Source organism: Macaca thibetana, chromosome 18 (assembly GCF_024542745.1).
Source record: "Macaca thibetana thibetana isolate TM-01 chromosome 18, ASM2454274v1, whole genome shotgun sequence".
NCBI lineage: Eukaryota > Metazoa > Chordata > Mammalia > Primates > Cercopithecidae > Macaca > Macaca thibetana.
The window spans coordinates 21,134,136-21,160,858 of record NC_065595.1 but is presented as its reverse complement, the minus strand read 5'-3'; the positions used below and the strand labels follow the sequence as shown (position 1 = coordinate 21,160,858).

The 26,723-nt window shown below is 45.1% G+C and overlaps 1 protein-coding gene across 1 annotated transcript in view; it reads left to right on the top strand.

Annotated features, from left to right (window-relative positions):
• The window catches only part of LOC126941443 (O-acyltransferase like protein-like), a 76,829-nt gene that overhangs the window by 24,459 nt on the left and 25,647 nt on the right, over window positions 1-26,723 (top strand). Inside the window, exons 3-8 of the mRNA XM_050768071.1 lie at window positions 1,524-1,602; window positions 8,641-8,782; window positions 10,540-10,766; window positions 16,527-16,706; window positions 17,818-17,920; window positions 25,709-25,810. Of these exons, the coding sequence (XP_050624028.1) occupies window positions 1,524-1,602; window positions 8,641-8,782; window positions 10,540-10,766; window positions 16,527-16,706; window positions 17,818-17,920; window positions 25,709-25,810 (833 nt within the window). The remainder of the gene's footprint in view (window positions 1-1,523; window positions 1,603-8,640; window positions 8,783-10,539; window positions 10,767-16,526; window positions 16,707-17,817; window positions 17,921-25,708; window positions 25,811-26,723) is intronic.

Genomic DNA, 26,723 nt, shown 5'->3' with positions numbered 1-26,723 from the left:
AAAACTGTTACGATGTTTTGCAAAAAATAAAAACTAAATTTTAAATACTTGGCAGAAACCTGCTCAGCATCTTGAGTGTGAGACATTAAACGAGACTCTTGTTCACAAACCACATAGGACTTGAGATATTCCTTCTACCACATTGTATGGAGCAAGACCTCTGGACAATTTTCACAGGGAATCCAAGGTCAAACGCTGGCCAGCAGCTTCTATAGCTTCAAATGCTATGGCTCTCTTTTTGAGAGTTATTTTGAGTTTGCTGGTAGCTGTCTTCTGCCCTTCTCTGCTGGGGTCCAGTAGGGACTCTCCTTTACTAAAGGACCTCAAAATTTGGATTTGGTCCCAGACAAAGTCCCCATTCTGTATCCTTGCTGTCAGGGAACCGCATCATTACTTGGTATGAGGTGGATTAAGTCAAGGAGCTTTCCACACACTCCTGACTCATCAACAGCTTTTAGAATACCAGAGGCAGGGTGGACTTCCCATTACCCTTAACTCTTCTCAGAAACAGAACTCTAAACATGAATTTGAGGTTATCCTAGCAGACGGGCCATGACTTTTATGAAAACATTACTAAATCAGTTGACCAAATTTGCAGGACTATCTTCAAAGCATGTTAATCCTTTTATTGCTCAGAAACAAAACAAAACAAATAAAACAAACAAATAAACAAAACAAAAACAAAAACAGAAAACAAAACTAGGAACAGCATAGCCTGTTATGAAATACAAAGATAGGCTTGATGTGTGTCACACAGTACTAAAGGAAAATTACATTACAAGTTGGCTAATAACAGTTGTATAAATTAACAATAAGAAATCCAAGCTCTCTGATATTAATGCTATAAAATGATCTTAGAATGGTTCGCTGTGGAGACAGAGAGATGACCACCTAGCTCCATTTGTCCTGCTGAGGGTTGGGATAATGATTGCTTGAGGGATTAATCAGTGCATACAAATGTCATTTTCAAAGCAGATTAATGGTTTTGACACTGGAGAAAAAGGTCAGGCCTACACAATCCTCTAAATTATGTGTTTAGAAGAATCATCCCAGAATGTTTTATTTATACTTTGATGTTTTCTTTATTGGGACAGGCATTCTAGTTATTGGCTTGATTTGTTAATAAAATCTTTATTTGATACAATGTGTCCTGCCACCAATTAATGGCAACTTGGAAATTATATTGAAAATTGCAGGAGATGCAACTCTTAATGACCTTTCATTTGGAAGAGAGAGGCAGTGGGGCAGATTATCCAAAACTACTGGTTGCTTTTTAAAGAATCACCTACATTAAGCCTTGAGGCATTTTTAAAAAAATATGCATGTGTCCGATGCTCTGGAAATTCACTTGAACCACTCAGTAATGGAAAAGTCATCTTTTAAGAAGTTGGAACACTTCTTCTTTCAACATCCTTCTCTCCCACTCCCAATCTGATTATTTAGCAGCAAACTTACTTGGGATGATCATGCATATATGTTATGAATGCCAAAATGAAAGAACATTGTGGCATTGTGTTTCCCAGGATGGGACTGACTACAGTGTGGGCGTGTGTGTCCCTGATTCTTGTGCTGAAGAGGATGTGACTCTGATGTCTCGGCTGGGTAGGTACAAAATAATATCTAGTGAAACTATCATCTCACAGCGTAATGTTGGAAAAACCCCAGCTCCTTAGAACCAAGAAAGGTAATTCCTTCAGGACTGAAACACTCTTTTTTTTTTTTTTTTTTTTTTGAGGCGGAGTCTCGCTCTGTCGCCCAGGCTGGAGTGCAGTGGCGCGATCTCGGCTCACTGCAAGCTCCGCCTCCCGGGTTCCCGCCATTCTCCTGCCTCAGCCTCCCGAGTAGCTGGGACTACAGGCGCCGCCACCACGCCCGGCTAATTTTTTTTGTATTTTTAGTGGAGACGGGGTTTCATTGTGTTAGCCAGGATGGTCTCGATCTCCTGACCTCGTGATCCGCCCGTCTCGGCCTCCCAAAGTGCTGGGATTATAGGCTTGAGCCACCGCGCCCGGCCGAAACACTCTTTCATCGTGATCAATCCAATAAACTGAGCCTAATGGAGGTTTGAGGGGTTCAAGGGTAAAGATGGTGGCATAGTAATGGAGTCGGTAGGAAGGGAGACAATAAGGAAAAGATAGAGCTGAATCTTTATGTAACAAAAATGTGAAGTTAAACAATCTTTCCTCACCCACAGCTGCCTGGTTAGGCTGAAGAAAGAAGGTGGGTGGTGTTTGGTTTCAATATTGTGAGTGTTCTGTGCCCTGGCCCGTGTGTGGCAATCTGCCACCTGCCATATCCAGAGGCCGTTCTGAACCAGGGCTGTGTGCAGTCAACATGTTGTAATGGATTAGTGTTAAGAGCCCAGCATTTGGTCCAGGTTGTCACCTCCCAGCTGTGTGATCCTGGGCCAATCACTTAATCTCCCCAAGTTCAGTGTCTTCCTCTGTACAGTGACGGGTGGCTCTGCATGGCTCTCTCTATGGCCTTCTCATCACTTCTCCCTTAGCTATGCGGAAGGAATATATTTTAGTCTCCACAGAAACTGATTTGACTTCCCCTAAGTCTTTTAAAGTTTCCAAAGCAAGAATTTTAAGCCTAGGTTTTTGCCACTGGTGTCTTTTATATTTATTCTGGTCATCCAGAGAAGAACTAACACATACTAAAGTTCTACATTATTAGGAGTGAGAAGAACTAACATATAATAAAGTTATACAATATTAAGAGTTCTCCTTTAAAGTATTGATATTGCAGCTAGTTGTCAAAATCTTAAATGGTCCTCTGCATTTGTGACGATTCCTATGGCTTTGGGTGTATTAGCTATCTAACCAGGTATTTCATGTGCTGTTTAAAAAAGCAATAAATCAGCTGTGCACAGTGGCTCATACCTGTAATCCCAGCACTTTGGGAGGCCGAGGCCAGCGGATCACGAGGTCAGGAGATCGAGACCATCCTGGCTAACACGGTGAAACCCCATCTCTACTAAAAATACAAAGAATAAGCCAGGTGTGGTGGCGAGCGCCTGTGGTCCCAGCTACTCGGGTAGGCTGAGGCAGGACAATGGTGTGAACCTGGGAGGCGGAGCTTGCAGTGAGCCGAGATGGTGCCACTGCACTCCAGCCTGGGCTACAGAGCAAGACTCCGTCTCAAATAAATAAATAAATAAGTAAAAATAAAAAAGCAATCAATCATTACAAATCAAATGCAAATTTCAATTCTTGTTGGATAAGCCATAAATATCCTAGAAACAAAGATAAATGTGTAGTTATTATTAAATTAGCATTTCAAGTGACTAAGTGACTCTAAGTCTAATGAGTTAATAGTCCTTATTATTTAAGAGATTTGTCAATTAGCCTAATTTTTCAGACTAATGCCAAGCTTTCTAGCCAGAGTTGACATTAGAATAAAATAAAATATTAGAAATAATTACCATTGATAAAAAGATATTTTAAGAAAGTAGCATTCAAAGAGAAACAAGATGGAGATTCTCTTTGAGGAACCAGGAAAAGAAAACAGCCTGGTGGTTGTCAACTGAGCTGACGTGGGTGGATGGATTAGGGGAATTTAGTCTTTGCTGCCCAGGCGTTTTTCCAGCTCTGGCACAGAGGCAGCAGATAGAAATTGGAGGTCTTTGCCCGGGGTAAAGTGTCCCCATCTGGAAAGGATTTGTCAGCTATTCCTTAAAGCTCCTTGATGGAGTTGCCAATATTTCCTCTACAGATGTGAGACAACCAGCTCAGCATACCAGACTGAAGCTGTTTGCACGGACTGCACTCACCCAGAGGAGGGGAGCGGGGAGGGCCAGTAGTAGATTGGGCGAGAAAAAATGCCCTAGTACGGCAGAGGGAGAGCAAGATCCTGGCAGGTCAGGACATAACTGCTTTTGGCCAAGGGCTAGGGCAAAACACTGCACAGTTGTTGTCATAGAATGTTATAAAATTTCACCCAACATACTTTACCTGAATTCCTAAGAATAAAATTATTTCACACCAGAATGCTGAGAGCCTGGATGGAACTTGGATGTGGTGATTATGAAACCCAATTATGGGATATTTTCCTAAAAATCCAGACCCATGCATTTTGGTGTCATTAATAGTCCTTTCCCATCGCTGCTGTAACAAGTGACCACATACTGGGTGGCTTAGAACAACAGAGATTCATTCTCTCACAGTTCTGGAGGCTAAATATCTGAAGTCAAGGTGATGATGAGGTTGGTTCCTTCTGGAGGCTCTGAGGGAGAGTCTGTTCCTTGCCCTACTCCACATGCCTGGTAGTTGTCAGTACTTCCTGGCACTCCTTGGCTTGTAGCCACATCATTCCAGCCTCTACCTCCACCCACATGTGGAGTTCTTCCCTGTATGTCCAAACTTCCCTTGCATAAGGACACTAGTCATACTGGATTTAGGGCCCAACCTAACCTCATCTTCCTATTTCCAAATAAGGTCACATATGCAGGTACTAAGGGTTAGGACTTGAACCTTTCTGGAGGACACAGTTCAACCCAAAAGACTACCTAATACCTACTTCCTAGGCTGGCTAGATTATCTGAGTTCCCTTTAACACAACAGGGAGTTGGGAGGATGGGAACTCATAGCCCCTTAGCTCAGGGCCCTGCTCTTAGAATATGCTTGACAAAAGTTAGATAATCTTGCTGAAGTTTAATTGTGAGGCAGAGGCAATCTACCTGGTCACAGGGACCACACAAGAGCTGACAAAGAAGGGGCTTGGGTGTTTTTGGTTTTGCTTTTGTTTTTCTGAGACAGGGTCTTGCTGTGTCCCCAGGCTGGAGTGCAGTGGCACAATCATGGCTCATTGCCGCCTGAATCTCCTGGGTCCAAGCAATCCTTCCACCTCAGCCTCCCAAATAGCTGAGATCAGGCATGCACCACCACACCTGTCTAATTTGTAGATGTTTTGTAGAGATGGGGTCTCCTTATGTTGACCAGGCTGGTCTCAAACTTATGACGTCAAGTGATCCTTCTGCCTCGACCTCACAAAGTGCTGGGATCACAGGTGTGAGCCACCACACCCAGCCTGGGGCTTGTTCTAAAGGTCTGTTTAACACTGAGTTGTGTCTGATTTTATCCAGACACAACACTGAAGGCTGCACATTTCCATTCTCAGGGACTCACTCTAAGTCTAAGACTCACTCACTCTAAGTCTGTCCCATTGGAGACTTTATAACGTTTTATGATGATCACACTGTCCCAGTTTGCAGTGGCCAAAAGCAATGAGTTCCGAGCTGCTTAGAATAGACGTTTAACAAACCTTTACAATAAGCGTTAAACTGTGCTCTTTCCTATGCTCTATTAGGTTAATTTCACCTTGCTTTTCCTATGAGAATCACTAGGCCTACATAGCAGAACAATGGTGCTAGAAGCACAAGGGAAGATTTTTCTCCTCCAACTCCCTCTTACAGATTCCCTGAGCACCAATGGAGAAAATGGAACTCTTTTAATAGTAACTCCTTGAATTACCCATAGAATTGCCTTTCTGGCTAAGAATTCAAAAGGAATCCAAAACATTTCACAGAATACCATTTTGTGTTCTCAATTCAATTCAGAAAATATTTATTGAGCAATTTTCTCTCTGGCCTTTGTATGAGACATCACCTGTATGTGCTGGGGGCGGGGGGATCAAAATGATTGGGAGTTACTCTTTTCAAAAATATGTACAATTTAGTTAGGAAGAAAAGTGTGTGTGCCTGAGCTATTGGGAAACACTGTGGGGAAAGAAATGTCCAATCTCACTCAAGTGTTGGGGCTGGGCATAAAAGCTAGAGAAGCAGAGCCCAGCATGGATAGAGTAAGAGTGGGGAATTTAGACAGGGCTTGAGCTGACCTTGTGTTAGTGAAGAGGTCAGGATGGGGTAGGGTAAGAATTTGTTGGAAAACAGATTCAACAGAGGTTTCCAATAAAGGTTTCTTTTTTTTTTTTTTTTTTTTTTTTGAGACGGAGTCTCGCTCTGTCGCCCAGGCTGGAGTGCAGTGACCGGATCTCGGCTCACTGCAAGCTGCGCCTCCCGGGTTCACGCCATTCTCCTGCCTCAGCCTCCGGAGTAGCTGGGACTACAGGCGCCCGCCAACTCGCCCGGCTAGTTTTTTTTTGTATTTTTTTTAGTAGAGACGGGGTTTCACCGTGTTAGCCAGGATGGTCTCGATCTCCTGAGCTCGTGATCCGCCCGTCTTGGCCTCCCAAAGTGCTAGGATTACAGGCGTGAGCCACCGCGCCCGGCCCCAATAAAGATTTCATATTCCCCTTGTAGATCTGGAATCTAGCACAGCATAGACACTTCAGGCTGATTACTTAAGGCTGATTGGATGTGCGCGGGCTGCCGGTTGGTTGTCTTTGTTTACCATGGCAGGATTTAGAGCTGGGCTGTGGTTGATTGACAAAAAAACCAACGAACCAAAACAACAAAACCAAAACAAAACAGAAACGTCATTTGATTCCTTTAAAATTAGAAATAGAACTTGCAAAGGGAACAGACGTGTGCTGGCTGGTCAGTGCACTTCGTTTCCAGTGGAAGAGTTTAGTTTGGAAACCCACATACTAACAGGAAGTAGCATTGGTTCAGAGCAAATGGAATTGGATTATGAAAAATTCTGCTGCCAGGTCTCCTGTGGGAACCTGCTGGTAACCTAGATCAAGCACCCCAACTCTTGGCCAGGGTTGAGAACACACAGATGACCTTCCTTCTTGTTTCTACCCTTACCATGCTACAATTAGGAATCACAGTTAATCACATATTATTAGTCTTTCAGCAGCATTTTTGGACGTTTTAGAAACCCTTGGGTCACAGACTCATGGGAACCTTGAGGGTTAGAGATGGAAAGGACATTAGAATACATCATGTCCCTTGTGTTTATTGCAGCACTATTTACAATAGCAAAGACTTGGAACCAACCCAAATGCCCATCAATGATAGACTGGATAAACAAAATGGGGCACATATACACCATGGAATACTATGCAGCCCAAAAAAGAATGAGTTTTTATCCTCTGCAGGGACATGGATGAAGCTGGAAACCATCATTCTCAGCAAACTAACACAGGAACAGAAAACCAAACGCTGCATGTTCTCACTCATAAGTGGGAGTTGAACAATGAGAACACATGGACACAGGGAGGAGAACATCACACACCGAGACCTGTCGGGGGGTTGGGGGCAAGGGGAGGGAGAGCATTAGGACAAATACCTAATGCATGCGGGGCTTAAAACCTGGATGACGGGTTGATGGGTGCAGCAAATCACCATGGCACGTGTATACCTATGTAACAAACCTGCACATTCTACACATGTATCCCAGAACTTAAAGTATAATAATAATAAAAGAATACATCGTGTCTGACCCACCCTTCATTGTTACACAGATGAGGAAATGAGACCCAGAGAGATGAAGCGACTTGCTCAGGGTCACACAGCAAGCTAGCTCAAACTTGAGCCTCTTGAATGCAAGACTAGGCAATGTGGTGTGGTGAGATGAGGAACACCCAACATTTATTAAACTTACTGCCTGTCCTGCACTGTTCTAAGGGCTTTACAACCATTGTGTCATTTAGTTCTCATGACAACCCTAGGAGGTAGGTACTATTATGATCCCCATTTTAAAGAAGGAGGAAAGCTGTGTGCCCATCCTTTGTGGAGATTTTGGAAGTCCCCTGGTCTTAATTCTAACCGTATGCTCCTGGGATTCGCAGCAAGAACACCTGTAAACTTGTCAGAAGCACAAAGTCAGGTTCCGCCTCAAACCTCCTGGATCAGAAACTTGCAGGGAGGGGAGGCAGAGAGCCAACAGGCCCTCAAGGTAATTCTGAGGCTTGCTAAAATTGGAGACAACAGCCCTAGTCTTACCAGTAGGATCTTTACACGCAATTTCTTCCAGCGCTTATCAGCTGTGTCCTGACTTGCTGCTTCTTACCTTCAATTTCAGATGGCACCTTTCCCCAGACTATGGGCTGAAATTGTATATTTCCATCTTATATTGCATTTCTCTGTCGGGGGGGCTTGTTCACAAATAGATTTGAGCCAGCAACGGCGCATGTTTAGGTTTTTAGTTCCCAGTACCATGTGCTAGGAAAGGCCAGGAGAAAAGACTGATTCAGTAGACCTGGGTTTACTTCCAGCTGGGCTAAGAGTTCCTCATTCTGTAAGTTTCCACATTTTTGTGCCCTACTTCCCTCCAACTGTAAATCAGATATATTCAAAACCAGCTGTCCCCACCCTTTTTCTTTTTGGAGACAGTCTCGCTCTGTGGCCCAGGCTGGAGTGCAGTGGCATGATCTCAGCTCACTGCAACCTCTGCCTCCCCGGCTCAAGTGATTCTTATGTCTCAGCCTCCCGAGTAGCTGGGACTACAGATGAGCACCACCATGCCTGGCTAATTTTTCTATTTTTAGTAGAGACAGGGTTTCACCATGCTGGCCAGGATGGTCTCAAACTCCTGACCTCAAGTGATCACCCTGCCTCAGCCTCCTCCCAAAGTGTAGGATTACAGGCGTGAGCCACTGCGCCCAGCCCCAGCTGTCCCTTTTTACTGTAAAAGTTTCATTTTGAAATAATAGATATGAAAGCACTTGGGAAAATGTAAGGCATTATTACAAGCTAAATGATTTATACAATCTCTTTTTCTTTTTTGGTAGATACTTTAAGATTCAGAAATACTTCATTTTTGGCCCCTTCCCTCTTTCTTTTTACAATAAATTCTTCCTCCTCGTCTGGTGGGAGTGTGGCCAGATGTGCTACTGGAACGTTCCCCCTGGACACATTTGCTGCCGTATGTCTGTGAGTATGGACATTCGAGGTACCTGGGTGGGTTGTGATCTGTCAGTACTGTTTTATCAACTCCCCTCATCAACTGCATTTCACTATTAAATCTCATTCATTGCATGATGTCTGGCCAGTACTGCCTGTTTCAGGATATTATGGTCTGAGTGTTTTTGTTTCCCCCCCAAAATTCATAAGTTGGAATGTCACCCGCAATGTGATGATCTCCACAGATGGGGCCTTTGGGAGGTGCCTGTCATGAGGGCAGAGCCTTCAGAAATGGGGTTGCGTAGCTTAGACAAGGGACCCCAGAGAGCTCTCTTGCCCCTTCCAACATGTGAGGACACAGCTAGAAGGCGCCGTCTATGAACCAGAAAGTGGGCTCTCAACAGGCACCGAATCTTCCAGCACTTTGATCCTGGGCTTCCCACCCTCCAGAACTGTGAGAAATTAATTTCTGGGGTGTATAAGCCGCCTAGCCTACGGTATTTTGTTACAGCAGCTAAACAGACTGAGACACAAGGAGATCACCATTTACCTTTTTTTTTTGAGACAGTCTTGCTGTGTCACCCAGGCTGGAGTGCAGTGGTGTAATCTCAGCTCACTGCAGCCTCCCCCTCACGGGTTCAAGCAATTCTCCTGTCTCAGCCTCCCGAGTAGCTGGGACCACAGGCGTGCACCACTGCACCAGGCTAATTTTGTATTTTTAGTAGAGACGGGGTTTCACCATGTTGGCCAGGCTGGTCTCGAACTCCTGACCTCGTGATCCATCTGCCTTGGCCTCCCAAAGTGCTGGGATCACAGGCGTGAGCCACCGTGCCCGGTCTCTTAACATAAATTAAATAGAAGTATAATTGCTGGGTCATAATTCTTGAATCATTTGATGTTGTTTTCCTTAACAATTCATTTTTCCTGTCCCCAGTAGGAAACTCTCATGTGTTACTTTACCCTCTCACCAGCATCAAAAGCTACTACCTTTATAAAAAGTGGAACCAATTTGATAGGTGAATACACTGGTTTAATTTATGTCTTCAAAAAACTGGCGAAGAGGGTTTTTCTTTCCTAAGTTTATCTGCCACTTGTATTTTTCTCTTGTAAATTCATATTCTTTACCCCCTTTTCCATGTGTGAGTTAGGTTCTTCTTCTTCTTTTTTTTTTTGAGACAGTCTCGCCCTGTCACCCAGGCTGCAGTGCAGTGGGGCGATCTCAGCTCATTGCAACCTCTGCCTCCTGGGCTCAAGAGATTCTCCTGCCTCAGCCTTCCGAGTAGCTGGAACTACAGGCACGCACCACCATACCCAGCTAATTTTTGTATTTTCAGTAGAGTTGGGGGTTTCACCATGTAGGCCAGACTGGTCTCAAACTCCTGACCTCAGGTGATCTGTCCGCCAAGGCCTCCCAAAGTGCTGGGATTACAGTCTTGAGCCACCGCACCCAGCCAGGTTCTTACTAATTTTTAAAGTTTATTATGTATGTAAAGAATATTAATTCTTAGTCATATCAGCTGCAGACATCTTCCTCAGTATTTTGGTTGCTTTAAGATTTTAAAAATAATTATGACAAGTTAAGTGAAATCCGTTAACATTTTCCTTGATATATTTTCTCTTTTTTCATTCGTTTTATTCTTAGAGCATCATTCTCCATCCTTAAAATTGTTGAAGGTTTTTCTACATAAGTATGCAGCGGTTTGCTTTTCACAGGCCCGTGTTCCCGGCGTCTCATTTCGGCGTCCTGAGATGAGGGAAGGCGCAGCTGTTGTGTCTTCTTCCTGCAGGTTCATCGCCTTGCTGGGGCTCACCCTCCCTTTGGCTGGAACAGTCTGCGTGGCAGCTAGGGAATGGGGGTCAGCCTGCAGGACATCGCAGGAACATGGGGCACCTCTGGCCACTTACGGGAGTCTGCCGCTGAGCAAGGCGGAGAGCAATGAACAAAGAAGCAGAATCCCACGGACGCACTGCCCGGCACATCTGCCCCTGTCAGCAGCCCCGAGCGGAGGAAAAAGTAGGCATTTGAATGAAACTAAGACCACCCAGGAGAGGTGACTTAGCCGAGTGTGCAGTTGGATACGAATGCCTACAGTGCTGGCTCCTAGTGAACGCCCGGCAGCTTCCAAATGTCAGTGTGGAGGTTAGATCTCTGCTCTTGACTGTCCCGTCTTTGTTTACCATCAGCGTGCTAAGGTCAGGCAAGGTCACTAAAAATGCTGCTTTATTTTGTGAGTACAATTATCCAGTGTGTTTTTGTGCTGATCAAAGACTAGGTTCAAACAGGGCTTGGGGTTTCACTGCGGCAATTCTCTGAGAACAATTCCGTGGCCACAGTGTCTGCTTTCAGTGTCACACTTATACACATGACCCGTAGAAGCTTCCTGCCATCCGCAGGAAGGTGAATGATTTACATAGAAACTGAAGGGAGGGTGTTGAGCTTGTAACACAAGGTAATTCACGCAGTACGGTACGTGTGAACCAGAAACAGATTAACCCAGCCTAGGTAGTGAGAGGCTGGATTTCATTGAGATAGACTGCACTGTGTTTTAGTGAAAAATCAAGAGCATTGCCTTCATTTCTACTGCCTGCCTATGCACCAAGGCAAATAGAATATCTCTCTCTCTAACCTTCAGAACATGTGGAATAAAAGGGCCAGGCTCAGTGGCTCAAGCCTGTAATCCCAGCACTTCGGGAAGTCAAGGTGAGAGGATTGATTGAACTCGGGAGTTTGAGGCCAGCCTGTGTAATGTAGCAAGACCCCCATCTCTACAAAAATAATTTAAATATTAGTCAGGCAACAGAGAGAGACCTTGACTCAAAAAAAAAAAAAAAAAAAAAAGAACAGAACCAGAATGTGAATATTTGGCAGATTTCTTTTAGATCCAGGTCCACACAATTGTCCTTTCTTACTCCAACTAGGGGGATAAAAATAAAATGGAATGGCTGGGCTTGGTGGCTCATGCCTGTAATCTCAGCACTTCGGGAGGCCGAGGCAGGTGGATCACCTGAGGTCAAGAGTTCGAGACCAACCTGGCCAACATGGTGAAACCTTGTCTCTACTAAAAATACAAAAATTAGCCAGGCATGGTGGCAGGTGCCTGTAATCCTGGCTATTTGGGAGGCTGAGGCAGGAGAATTGCTTGAACCTGGGAGGCAGAGGTTGCAGTGAGCCAAGATCATGCCACTGTATTCCAGCCTGGGTGACAAGAGCAAGACTCTGTCTCAAAAAAAAAAGAAATTTCAGTGAATGAACTAGAAGGATATGAAGAAATGATAAAGCAGCTTCAGGGAATATGCCTACTGTGGAAGGCATAGAAATTATTTTCTCAGATCCTACTCAGATTTTTTTTTTTTTTTTTTCCAGAGACAGGATCTCCCTCTGTCACCCAGGCTGGAGTGCAGTGGCATGATCTCAGCTCACCTCCACCTCTGCCTCCTGGCTCAAACGATCTTTGTATTTTCAGTAGAGATGGGGTTTTGCCATGTGTTGCCCAGGCTGGTCTCAAGCTCCTGGGCTCAAAGGATCCACTCGCCTCGACCTTCCAAAGTGCCGGGATTTTAGGCGTGAGCCACTGTGCCCGGCCCTATTCGGGTCTTAAGGCAAAAACAAAAACAGTAGCAACACCAACCAAAAGCTCAACAATAAAAAGAAAACACATGTTTGTGTAAGCAGAGATATGGTATAAGAAGGAGCCCAGAAGGCCTAGAGGTCCCTGGCACAACCTCTTTCCCAAAGCTGGAAGCAGCTGTAGCAGCCGGGTGGCTTCCTGTGGACCCATCTGTGATGGGAAGCGCTGGCGGTCAGGCTTCCGAACGAGAGGCAATCCTTGCTGTCCTGTAATTCCCACCAGGGGCCCTGGTTTTGCCTTCTAGGGCCCAGAAAATAATCATGCTCTCTTGTTTCTATTGCAGCCCCATCAGATGTTGAGGGCAGTTATGGTGGCTCAGAATCCCTCAATTACTTCACATGATGTGGTTCTAGACCTCTGTCTCTGTGCCGCTACCCCCGCAACCCCGCACTCCCGCACTGGCAGCCTATAGACAGTTCCACATTTGGTGTGGCAGAAAGAGCACACGCTTAGGAATCCTGTCACCCAATCAAACCTGCTTTGATTGCTAACTCTGACTGTGGTCACATTGTGTGACCTCTGTGAACCTCAGTTTCTACATGTGTAAAACAGGGGCATATAATGGGATCTGTGGAAGGAATTAAATGAGATCATAAGTACTTACCATCTCCTCCTAAATTCATTCCTTGTTTCCCCATTCTCTTCGGTTAAGCCAGGAGAGGAAAGAAAGGGTAGGGGCTTAAATCTGCCAAGGCTACATGCTTGGGCTGCTCTGACCTCGCTGGGCTGCTCTGACCTCGCTCAGTGACCAGTAGAGTCAGCTGGATTGCAGGGACATGCCACGTCCCCAGAGCTGGATTGCAGAGCCCATCCTTTTAAGGCTGGATGACAGGATTTAGGCCAGACATACCTGGTATGGTGTCAGGAACTGAAACTTTAGGTTCCTCACCCAAAATGAGGCACCCTATGATTGGGACATTAAAGTTATGTTACCTTTTTTTATCTGGCACATTTAACTGTGGTCTCAAAATGGGGGTTTTCCATGTTCTGTTGCCATAACAACTTTTTAATTTTTGTACTTAATACCATCAAAGGATGCTGGGCATGGTGGCTCACGCCTATAATCCCAGCATTTTGGGAGGCTGAGGCAGGAAGATTGCTTGCACCCAGGAGTTCAAGACCAGCATGGGCAACGTGGTAAAACCTCGTTTCTACAAAGAAATACAAAAATTAGCTGGGCATGGTGGTGTGTGCCTGTAGTCCCCGCTACCCAGGAGGCCGAGCCAGGAGGATTGCATGAACCTGGAGATGGAGGTTGCAGTGTGAACTGAGTTCATATCACTGCACTCTAGCCTGGGTGACAGAGCCAGACGCTGCCTCAAAAAGAAAAAAACAAAAACATCAAAGGTAAAATACCATGTCTCTGAATGTTTGAAAATAAAAATCAATTTGGAGAGACTCAGAGATTCAGCATTTTTTTCTCTCTCCACTTTTACGTTAATCAGTGAGTCAAATCAACATAAGACCACCGTGTCTTCTAGAAGTTTGGAGCCAAGTTGGGTATTTGGATTCCTGACTCTTTATCCTCCAAATAACCATTGCATTTGCTTAGAATGGTTTCCTGTTACATGAGCCTGTCCTTTGCTATTTAGATGAGAAAAATATGAGCGAATGTATGAGGAAGTTTTCATGACATACATACATAGCTATGGATTCAGGCCCTGGGCATCAGGGCTCTTACTTAATGGCCTGTTGTTTAAAGTGGGCTCACTGTGGCCGGGCGCGGTGGCTCAAGCCTGTAATCCCAGCACTTTGGGAGGCCGAGATGGGCAGATCACGAGGTCGGAGGTCGAGACCATCCTGGCTAACACGGTGAAACCCCGTCTCTACTAAAAAACACAAAAAACTAGCCGGCGAGGTGGCGGGTGCCTGTAGTCCCAACTACTCGGGAGGCTGAGGCAGGAGAATGGCGTAAACCTGGGAAGAGGAGCTTGCAGTGAGCTGAGATCCGGCCACTGCACCCCAGCCTTGACGACAGAGCGAGACTCCGTCTCAAAAAAAAAAAAAAAAAAAAAGGGCTCACTGTGATTGAACAGAGCAGAAGTGGCTGCAAGGTTTTTTAGAGCATTGTCACAACCAATGGGTCTCAAACTTTGGCGAGCATCAGAGTCACCTGGATGACTATTACAGCACAGATTCCTGGGCCCTGACCCAAAGACTCTGACCTCATAGGTCTGTGGTGGGGCCTGGGAATGTGCATTTCTAATAAGTTCCCAGGTGATGCTGAAGCTGCTGGCTGGGAGACCTCCACTTTGAGAACCGGTGATTGCCTGCATCGTTTCATCCAATCTTCTCCACGTCCTCATGGTTTATAACACTTTCCATTTACAGATGAGCTAAGTGAGTCTCAGGAGCAGTTATTTTCAGAAGCCTTTATAAACCGCTGATGGGTGAGTTCATTCACGAGTAGAATTTAGACAGAAAAACATAATAACAAAACATATTGAGCACTAGCTTGCCACATTAGGCGTCAAACCAGATATTTGATGTTCTAGAATCCTCATTACAACCCTGGTCAAAATTATGCCCATTCTAAAAGTGAAGAAACTGAGGCTCAGGGAGGCTAAAGAAGTTGGCCAAACCTGGCAGAGCCCGGGTCCTGTATCTCTTCACTGCTCGGGAAACTGAGGAGGAGCAGGTGCATCAGCTCCAGGAGACTGTCGTGCTGTACTCATGGCCAATTTCTGAGTGAAAACCCCTGTGAATGAAAAGGTTGGGTGTGGTGACTTCAGATAGAGACGCAATCACAAAGAGTGACTTAAATGGAAATACTTGTATTCACGGCTGGAAATTCAAAATGTTAGGTAATTAAATTCTTCAGTTTAAGAAACTGATTTAGATTTCCAGAGCTTGATTATGAGCCAGACCTTATTTGTGAATAAGTTTTAATTCTGCAAAAACTTCTTTGTGCCCACAATGTTGAAGGCATGGGGCTCTGTCCAGGCAGAAATGGAAGTCTCTTGGAGCCGGCTTGAGCTTGGAGGCCCCTGTTTTGCAATTCCAAACACTTGCTTGGTTCTCAGAATAGGTAAACATTAAATTCTTTAAGAATGGGAATGAATTAAGAAGATGGTATTAACCATTCTTAAAGTGATAGGGCTTAAAATAGTGGTAGGAGTAGCTGCGTTCTCAAGAGTACATACTGTGGGTTGCCTCTGTTTAATGTGATCTATAAGCATTATCTCATTTGTTCTTCATGATAATCCTATAAAATCTACTTTGATTATTTTGCAGATGTGGAAACTTAGACACAGAGAAGTTAATTCACTTGCCGGGGGGGTCACAGAGCTGATAAGTGACAGAATCAGAGCCACGAGCATCTGGCTGTATAGCCTGTGCCCTAAGCTCCTGTGCCACCAGTCCCTCTGTTTTTGTGCCTATACTTTGACCTACATTATTTATTATTATTATTATTATTATTTTTGAGATGGAGTCTCACTCTGTCACCCAGGCTAGAAAGCAATGGTGCAATCTTGGCTCACTGCAACCTCCACCTCCTGGGTTCAAGTAATTCTCCTGCCTCAGCTTCTGGAGTAGCTGGAACTACAGGCATGCGCACCACGTCCAGCTAACTGTTTTGTATTTTCAGTAGAGATGAGGTTTCATGTTGGTCAGGCTGGTCTCAAACTTCTGACCTCAACTGATCCACCTGCCTTGGCCTCCGAAAGTGTTGGGATTACAGGCGTGAGCCACCATGCCCGGCTCATTATTCATAAGCAACTAGTCCTCAGAATTGCAGGGGTGTTCTTTCACGTGAAGTGCTTGCTTTGTGGATCACATCGATTCTTACTGATGTCTGCGTTCTCCTTCCCTCAACTCTTCGTCAAGCAGGACTGGGGTCAGGGGTTGACATCTCTGGGGCCTGAGCTTGGGCAGCGTATTCTGCACAAAGCATGTGGGGCACCAAACTCAGGTCAAGTCTGTTAGCGAAAGTCAAGATTCAAAAGGGAGGGATACTAAGTATGAAAGTCCACAGATAGATCAAGAGGGAACCGTGGAGGCTGAGCTGAGAAGCCCACGGTCAGAGCAAGAGAGCCTCCGTGTAACTGCCAAGATCTGTGGATTGCACTTTGGTTCTTGTTGCGGGGCGGTGTGTGGATACCCTGGCAGTCAGGGTGGACAGTAACACCTTTGCTCTTGCCCAGGGTTTCTAGGAGCCATGGTTCATGCTCTGGAGTGCTTTTCTTGGCAGAAGAATGTGCCAGCCATCTGGACTACAAAGACACCAGGCAGCACCTGCTCTGCACTGAATGGCATTCGTGTTTTGAGTCTTCTGTGGATCATCTCGGGACATACCAGTCAGATGACTGCATGGCTGTCTTTGGGTGCGGAGAGTTGATGAGCCTTTACTCTGGGAGCAGTCAGGGAAGAGACACTCTTTGGTATGGCGGGATCATGGTGGCCAAAGGATGGGGGTCTGGCAGCCTTCCCACGAGCAGCCTTCCTTCTGTTTTAGAGACACTGTGTGTGACCTCCCATCAGTAAGGTTTCCAGGCCAGTGTCTAGTGGCTCATTTCACTCTCTCTAGGTACAAATCAGGCACCTGGCTGCCAGGTGAATACTGATACCTGGGTATTGTATTTTCGTTATCCAAAAAGCCGAGTTCTCTCTCATCATGGTTAACGAAGCCAGGACCTAACATTTATTTTTCCTTGAAAAGCAGACAAGCATAAATAAAAATGGTCCACTAATATCAAATCAGTGTTTCTCCACCTTCTTCTTGCTGCTACCGTCCTGAAGCGCTCCTATCAATAATAGTGGTACTCTCTAAACAGGGGGCAAACACAGCCCAGGGCAGATTGAAGAAGCCTCCTGGGTGATCTGTGCCAGCCCATGATAGGTAGTGCTACAGTCCAAGGGGGTTGTGGCCACTGTGACTGCACGAAGGAGCTTAAAGCTCCTGAATGATGGTTAGGGACCTCAGTCACCACCTTTTATTCCCAGTCTAACTTCTCCTCCTACATGAATTACAGTGATTCTTCTTCTTCTTCTTTTTTTTTTTTTTTTTTTTTTTTTTTTTTTTGAGACGGAGTCTCACTCTGTTACCCCCTGGGCTGGAGTACAATGGCATGATCTCGGCTCACTGCAACCTCCACCTCCCAGGTTCAAGCGATTCTCCTGTCTCAGCCTCCCAAGTAGCTGGGATTATAGGCGCCCACCACCACAGCCAGCTAATTTTTTGTATTTTTAGTAGACACGGGGTTTCACTATGTTGGCCAGGCTGGTCTCGAACTCCTGACCTCGTGATCCACCTGCCTTGGCCTCCCAAGTGCTGGGATTACAGGCGTGAGCCATCGGCCCGGCCTATAGTGATTCTTAAAACCTGCCCAGTACAACCAAAAGTTGAAGGTGTTCCTCTTGCTTTTTCTGAAAAGAGAAATCACATGATTTTCTTCTATGAAATAAAAAGACACGGCTTTTTAATGTTTGTTACAGATAATGTGCTTGAATGGAAAAGCAGAGTGCTTAGAAACCCACTGTACATTTACTCTCGGAGCGGTCCCTTCTATCTTGGAGTTGATACATTTTTCCTGATCAGGTAATAAGGTCGAACTATGTTTTCACTGCTGTGGGGCTTGTGGTGTTTGTTCTGGGATGTGTGTGTGCGTATGTGTTACCATTCTCACTCTAATGAGAAAAGCTGAATGACCCACATTTATTCACCTGGGCCTTTGTCCATTTCTAGACGGTACTGTTGTCACAAGAGATTCTCCACTGTACCTTCAGTTTATTACATGAGTTACGATGGCTCTATAACACAGGCCTTTTACAAACATTGATTGTATTCATCAAAATTGTTTATTTCAGTACTTCTCAAAGTCTGACCCACAGAGTAGTACAGGTGCTTGATGAAGTTCTGAATTCTCGCTGTAGCGAAATGGGAAAAATTCAGAAAATGGCATGATGTTTCAGAAAGTTATGTTTATTTATATGAACTATTAAGAGGTAAAATTTCTTAATTGAGAAGTGTCGGGCACTGTGGTAAGCACTTCGAAATAGTATCTCATTTAATCCTCATGAAAATTCTAATTTTTGTTTTTAAAAATTGGGGTAAAATTTACATAACAAAATTAACCACTCAGTGTAAAATTTCGGGCATTTAATACATTTATGATATTGTGCAACCCCCCCCCTTTTTTTTTTTTTTGAGATAGAGTCTCACTCTGTCGTCCAGGCTGGAGTACAGTGGCACAATTTCGGCTCACCACAACCTCTGCCTCCTGGGTTCAAGTGATTCTCCTGCCTCAGCCTCCCGAGTAGCTGGAACTACAGGTGCTTGCCACCACACCTGGCTAATTTTTATATTTTTAGTAGAGATGGGGTTTTGCCACGTTGGCCAGGCTGGTCTCAAACTCCTGACCTCAGGTGATCTGTTCACCTTGGCCTCCCAAAATGCTAGGATTACAGGAGTGAGCCACTGCACCCAGCCTGTGCAACTACTTTTATCTACTTCCAAAGGTCTGAGAAGGCTTGTCTGATGGAAGAGGTGCTATTTCAGCTGGGATCAGAATGGCAAGAAGGAGCTGGCCATGGGAAAATCTGAGATAAGAAAGTTCAGGCAAAGGGTCAATTAGTGCAAAAGTGCTCAGGCAAGAGCGGGGAGCCTTGTTAAGGAGAAGAAAGAAGGGTGAAGCTTAGTGAAGGTGAGGAAGAGTGGCAGAAAACCCAAGAGAAGGGCAAGGGTAGACCATGGGGGACCTTGTAACAACACTAAGGAGTTTAGACTTCAGTCTTGGTGGAACGGGAAGGAGCGAGAGAGCTTGTTTTAATCTGGACAGTGATGTGATCTGATTTATTGGAAAGATGATCGCTCTGGCTCCTATGTGAGTAATGCACCTAAGAAGGGCAAGAGTGGAAGCAGGATTGACGAGGATCGATTTGCCCTATTTCAGATGAGAAATGGTAAGGCTGGGGTGGTGGTGGCTGGAATCAAGAAAGAAGGTCACATTCAGGATATGTTTAAGATGTGGAATTGCTAAGGCTTGTTGATGCATCAGATGTGACATGTGAGAAAAGAGACGAGTTGAGGATGATTTCTAGATTTTGGTTTCAGTGTCTGAGTCGATGGTGATGGCATTCATTAAGATGGGAAAGATGGGAGGAGAAGCTGGGTCTGGAGGGAAAACCGAGCTTTCTGTTTTGGATGAATTAAGATGAAGAGGCCTTTTAGACAGCCATGTAGAAATGGCAGGTGAGCAGCTGACGTATCATAAGTCATATCATAACTTGTGATATGATAGCTGATATTCATAAGTCATATCATAACTCGTGATATGGTAGCCGACATTCATAAGTCATATTGTAACTTGTGAGATGGTAGCTGACATTCGTAAGTCATCTCGTAACTCGTGATATAGCTGACATTCGTAAGTCATATCATAACTTGTGATATGGTAGCTGACATTCGTAAGTCATATTATAACTTGTGATATGATAGCTGACATTTATTTGTAAGTCATATCATAACTCATGATATGGTAGCTGACATTCATAAGTCATATCATAACTTGTGATATGATAGCTGATATTCATAAGTCATATCATAACTTGTGATATGGTAGCCGACATTCATAAGTCATATTGTAACTTGTGATGTGGTCCCTGACATTCGTAAGTCATATCGTAACTCGTGATATAGCTGACATTCATAAGTCATATCATAACTCATGATATAACTGACATTCGTAAGTCATATCGTAACTTGTGATATGGTAACTGACATTCATAAGTCATATTATAACTCGTGATATGGTAGCTGACATTCATAAGTCATATCATAACTTGTGATATGACTGCTGACATTTATTTTTAAGTCATATCATAACTCGTGATATGGTAGCTGACATTCATAAGTCATATCATAACTTGTGATATGATAGCTGATATTCATAAGTCATATCATAACTTGTGATATGGTAGCCGACATTCATAAGTCATATTGTAACTTGTGATGTGGTCCCTGACATTCGTAAGTCATATCGTAACTCGTGATATAGCTGACATTCATAAGTCATATCATAACTCATGATATAACTGACATTCGTAAGTCATATCGTAACTTGTGATATGGTAACTGACATTCATAAGTCATATTATAACTCGTGATATGGTAGCTGACATTCATAAGTCATATCATAACTGTGATATGACTGCTGACATTTATTTTTAAGTCATATTATAACTCGTGATATGGTAGCTGACATTCATAAGTCATATCATAACTGTGATATGGTAGCTGACATTCATAAGTCATATCATAACTGTGATATGGTAGCTGACATTCGTAAGTCGGGAGATCAGTGGAAACATCAAGCCTGGAGATGTAAATTTTGGAGTCCTTGGGATACAGGAGGCATTTAAAGCCACAGTATTGAATCTGATCACATTAAGAGGAGAATGGAATGACCGATGGGGACTGAAGGCCAGGACCTCTGGTGTTCCAACCTTTAGAAGCTGAGAAGAACCCACAAAGGAGTCTGAGAATGAATGACCAGTGAAATGGGGCACAAGTCAGACACTGCGGGGACCAGGAAGCCAAGAGAAGAAAGCGCCTCAAGAAGGAATGCTGTGGTCAGCGGGGCCCAGCGCTCCGGGAGTTCATTGTGTAAAGAAACAATCTTTGACTTTGGCAACCAGAAGCCTTTTGGTGACATTGTCAGGAGCAGGGTCAGTGGCGTGGTGGACATGGAAGTCTGGGGGAGTGGGGTGAGGATGGGAGGATGTAGACACAATGACTTTGGATAACTCTTTCAAGATGTTTTGCTGTTTTAGGGAGCAAAGAAATGGAGTGGAGCTGGACTCTGTATGGGGCACAAAGAAAGGCTGTTAAAAGAGAAGGGACCCGAGACATACCTGTGGTATGTTGAGAATGACTGAGGAGAAAGGGGCAAACTGATGGCTGCTGGAGATGCTATTGTCGGCCAAACTACAAGAGCCACAGAGCAATGTTTTCATAAGTGCCCCCATTTTTAAAAAAAGGCCACTAAGGCCAGGCATGGTGGCTCACACCTGTAATCTCAGCACTTTGGGAGCCCAAGGCAGGCGAATTGCTTGAGGCCAGGAGTTCACGATCAGCCTGGACAACATGACAGAGCCACGTTTCTGCTAAAAATACAGAAATTAGGTGGGCGTGGTAATCCCAGCTACTCAGGAGGCTGAGGCAAGAGAATTGCTTGAACCCAGGAGGCGGAGGTTACAGTGAGCCAAGATCGTGCCACTGCACTCCAGCCTGTGCAACAGTGAGACTCCGTCTTGGGAAAAAAAAAAAAAGTCATTAAATTCAAATGTGTGTGACCCACCCAGTTAGGGGAGAACTAGCTCCCATGCTGCACAGAACAATGGTAAGGGATTACTAATCACCAGCCACCTTCTGTGCCACCTACCTCCCTAACAGCCTGGTTGCTTGATTCCTGTTCTCCTTCAAGTTTTTACACAGCAAAGCCTTCCTCGTCCCCTCTCTTTGAAGTGCAACTACCCAGCCTTCTAGACTTCATTTTTTCTATTTATCCACATACTATAGCTGCCATTTTTGATTGATTAATTGTCTGTGTCCTTTCAGTAGAATGTAAGGCATAAAGTTTGTTTTTCTGTTTTGTGTACTGCTGTGTTACCAGGTCACTGAGGCAGTGGTAGCCACAGAGTATGTTCAATAAGTCATTGTTGAAATGAATGATTTCTTGTCTTATCTCCAGAATCTGGTGTGTGAGTTTCTTGTGGTAATGCTGAGAAAGAGGGATGCAGAATGAGCTCAGACCTATCCATTAAGGTGGCAAGTAGCCCAGACAGGCCAGGCTCAGGGTCCACAGTATGCAGCAAACCAGCAGTGATAGGGGAACCCCTGGGTTCCAGACTTTCCAAGAGGGCAGCACTGGGTCTCACCAGGCAGAGGAAGCCCAGCTGCAGAAGACCGGGAGTGGGCCCCTGGAGAACGGGGAGGTCTGCCCACAGGGCAGCAGGCAAAGACCAGAACTCTGTTCCCTATAAGCCAGGCAAAAACAACTGTATGCTAGGATGGGACTGACTGGCAGGGTCCAAGCCCTGGGAGGGACACCGGCACAGACAGATCAGGATGGCAGGCACCGAAGCCAAACTCAATCTGGAGACTAGAAAAGCTGTCACTAGGATGGAAAGATAGAGGGCACGAAAGGCCACTGGTCATCTCTGGATCATCAGTGGGAATCGGAGACACCAGAGAAGCCACCAGGTCAGTCCTGAGATATCTAAAGCACAGGCCAAGGCTATTGAGATACCAAACAGCCCAGAAAACTACAAATATATAAAGATGACGTATCTGCCACCTGGATTGGTCTGGGGTCAGGGAGGGCCGTGCCTTGCCTTATGCCAGTGGTCCTCAGACAGCCATCCCACTGCAAATTCACCAGCATCACCTGGAATTGGTAGAAGTGCAAATTCTTGGGCACCACCCCAGACCCACTGAATCAGACTTTCTGGGGGCATGGGTCCAGCAGTCTGGACTGTCAGAAGCTCTCCGGGTTGTGCCTGCTGAAGCCTGAAAAGCTCTGTGTGAGCCCAGGCAGGAAGAGCTGAGGCCAACAGAGGTGGCGGAAGCCGGGCGGATTCTGACAGCAGCCTAGAGACGGAGAAGTACATCTCTTTTCTCTTTATCTCTGTTTGCTTCCATTTCTCACCATCAGTCTCCGTGACTGTCTTTTTCTCCTTTTCCTTCAGTTTTTATTGTATTACTTTCAAAGGTTCACATTTTCTTTTGAACAATGGAACCATTATTAATAGTGATACCTAGTATTGCCATTATGCTAAGAGCTTGAAATCTTTTATCCCATGCAATTCTCACAATAAACCTATAAAGCTGGTACACATATCATCCCCATTTTTTTTTTTTTTTTTTTTTTTGAGACGGAGTCTCACGCTGTTGCCCAGGCTGGAGTGCAGTGGCGCGATCTCGGCTCACTGCAAGCTCCGCCTCCCGGGTTCACGCCATTCTCCTGCCTCAGCCTCCCGAGTAGCTGGGACTACAGGCGCCCACAACCGCGCCCGGCTAATTTTTTGTATTTTTAGTAGAGACGGGGTTTCACCGTGGTCTCGATCTCCTGACCTTGTGATCCGCCCGCCTCGGCCTCCCAAAGTGCTGGGATTACAGGCGTGAGCCACCGCGCCCGGCCATCCCCATTTTTACAGATGAGAAACTTCTTGATGTTCAGTAATGAGGTGATTTGTCCAAGTCTACACAGCTAGTAAGGTTAGAATTAGAGCTTAAGTGTAGCTTGTTTCACAAGGAAACCATGTCTTACTCACTTTGTCACTGATATTTACATAGCAAAACCAAAGCCTTCTGATTATCCTGAAGAATAATTAGTTGGCGACTGTTTTGTAATCCTCTCCTACCTCTCGGGCTGACTTCATCTATCACTAGTGCGTGCTTTTCTCTGTTGCAGTGTGTTCAAGTCTTTGGGTCTTAGCCCCGTGGAGCTAGTTATCTTGCTTACAGCCTGTTTTCCTGCCAGCCTTTCTTGTAGCCCTCTCTTGATGAACTTGCAAGCCGGGAGGTGCGTGCCCACACACACAACGAGGCCCAGGTTTTGCTTAGCAACCGTGCTGGCAGAGCGGGAGCCAGTCACTCTGAAAAGAAAGAATTGCCCTGATTTATCCTTTCCTGAAATTAAGAGGAGGCCGGAATCAGAATTGGCTGCCCTGCTTCCCCCTCTTAGCACTGTCTTTTAGATGTCTCTATAAATTTTGTTCCTATTTAATGAGTCCAAGTTGCTGCTTTTCAAAGGAAAATCTGGCAGGCAGAGAATAGAGACATTCTCCAACCCTGCCTGATCCCTTCCAAGTCCCACCCAACCCACGGCTTTGTTTCGCAATAGGAAATACATTAGCTCCTTAGGGAAACACCCACAAGGATCGCTGGTACAAATGTCAAAAGGTTGAGAAACTCACATACTTGCTTACCATCCAGTTGCAATTAAAAGGCATCACTTTGGTTTCTTTAGCTGCACATTCTGGGTAATGAATTTGTCATCAGGGTGTGTTGGTTAAGAATTCTGCGATCTTGGGCAACCCTCTTAATAATCTGTAGGTCTCACTTTTCCCATCAGAGAAGCAGGAATGATAGTATCTTCCTTTTTACCTAATAGAGCTGTTTATTCATCTATTCAATCATTCACTCAACAAACAACTATTTATTTATTTTTTTGAGATGGAGTCTCGCTATGTCATCCAGGCTGGAGTACAGTGGCATGATCTCAGCTCACTGCAACCTCCGCCTCCCAGGTTCAAACGATTCTCCTGCCTCAGCCCCCTGAGTAGCTGGGACTACAGGCATATGCCACCACGCTCAGCAAATTTTTATATTTTTATTAGACGTGGTGTTTTGCCATGTTGGCCAGGCTGGTCTTGAACTCCTGACCTCAGGTGATCCACCCGTCTCCCAAAGTGCTGGGATTACAGGTGTGAGTCACTGGGTCCTGCCAACAAACGGTTTTTGCAAAGTAGTTTGGTACGACTGGAGAAGGAAAAGCAATCTCATTAGCGAAAGTACTTTGAAAGTCACGTGCTTCTACACAAATGGAAAGTCTTGGTGTTATTATTTCAAAAGACCCAATGGTGGTTGTTAATAGTGGTCAACAAATCTTTCTGTCTCCCTCCTTTTTGGGCACCTGGCAACATTCCACTTCCTGGCCCCATTGTGATTGGGTGGGTCGCATCATTAGTTCTGACCAAGTGGTACCTGGTATTGCCATTATGCTAAGTGCTTTAAACTCTTATGCTAAGAGCTTTAAACGTGACACTTTTAGATTAGACAGTTTCATTGCTAGTTTGTGGCCCTCCAGAAGGCTGTTGTCATCTTCCATGGTCACTGGTGAGGTTTCAGACGGTGGCTGCTCTGTCAACCTGGGCATGCAGCATGAGCAAGAATAAACCAATTGTTTTTGGCTGGGTGCGGTGACTCACACTTGTAATCCCAGCACTTTGGGAGGCTGAGGCGGGCGGATCATGAGGTCAGGAGTTCAAGACCAGTGTGGGCAACATAGTGAAACACCGTCTCTACTAAAAATACAACAATTAGCTAGGTGTGGTGGTAGGCGCCTCTAATCCCAGCTGAGGCAGGAGAATTGCTTGAACCCGAGAGGCGGAGGTTGCAGTGAGCCGAGATTACACCACTGCACTTCAGCCTGGGTGACGGTGGTAGACACCATCTAAAAAAAAAAAAATTATTTTAAGACTTGGAGGTGCTTTGTTAATGCATCATAATTTATTCTATCCAGATTGGGACAACCAAATGAATCAATCAGTGAACTGTATTATTGATAAGTAATTCCTGTGACAATTCTTCTTTCTCTTTTAGTGGTTGGTTAAGTGCAAGGTCGTTTTTAAAGATGCATCAGAATTCAGACAAAGGAATAACCCCTAAAGTCATACTCAGATACTTTCTCAGTCGCCTGGCAAGGTAGGTGTCACGTGTGTCTGTGTGAAGAGAGTCCACCGAACAGGCTTTGTGTGAACAACAAGGCTGTTTATTTCACCTGGGTGCAGGTGGGCTGAGTCCGAAAACAGAGTCAGCAAGGGGTGGTGGGATTATCATTAGTTCTTATAGGTTTGGGGATAGGCGGTGGAGTTAGGAGCAATGTTTTGTGGGCAGGGGGTGGATCTCACAAAGTACATTCTCAAGGGTGGGGAGAATTAAAAAGAACCTTCTAAAGGGTGGGGAGATTACAAAGAACCTTCTTAAGGGTGGGGGAGATTACAAAGTACATTGATCAGTTAGGGTGGGGCAGAAACAAATCACAATGGTGGAATGTCATCAGTTGAGGCTATTTTCACTTCTTTTGTGGATCTTCAGTTGCTTCAGGCCATCTGGGTGTATACAAGAAGGTCACAGGGGATATGATGGCTTAGCTTGGGCTCAGAGGCCTGACAGTAGGTTTATTTACATAATTTCTCAATTCCTCATTGCTGTGTAATAATTTATTAGTTTTCTGTCTTTAACCTTCTTTTAAAAGAATTTCCAGGCCGGGCGCAGTGGCTCAAGCCTGTAATCCCAGCACTTTGGGAGGCCGAGACGGGTGGATCACAAGGTCAGGAGATCGAGACCAGCCTGGCTAATACGGTGAAACCCCGTCTCTACTAAAAAATACAAAAAACTAGCCGGGTGAGGTGGCGGGCGCCTGTAGTCCCAGCTACTCGGGAGGCTGAGGCAGGAGAATGGCGTAGACCCGGGAGGTGGAGCTTGCAGTGAGCTGAGATGCGGCCACTGCACTCCAGCCTGGGTGACAGAGCGACACTCCGTCTCAAAAAAAAAAAAAAAAAACAATAAAAGAATTTCCAAAGAAAAGTAAACTGAAATAGTTTTGTTCCCTAAA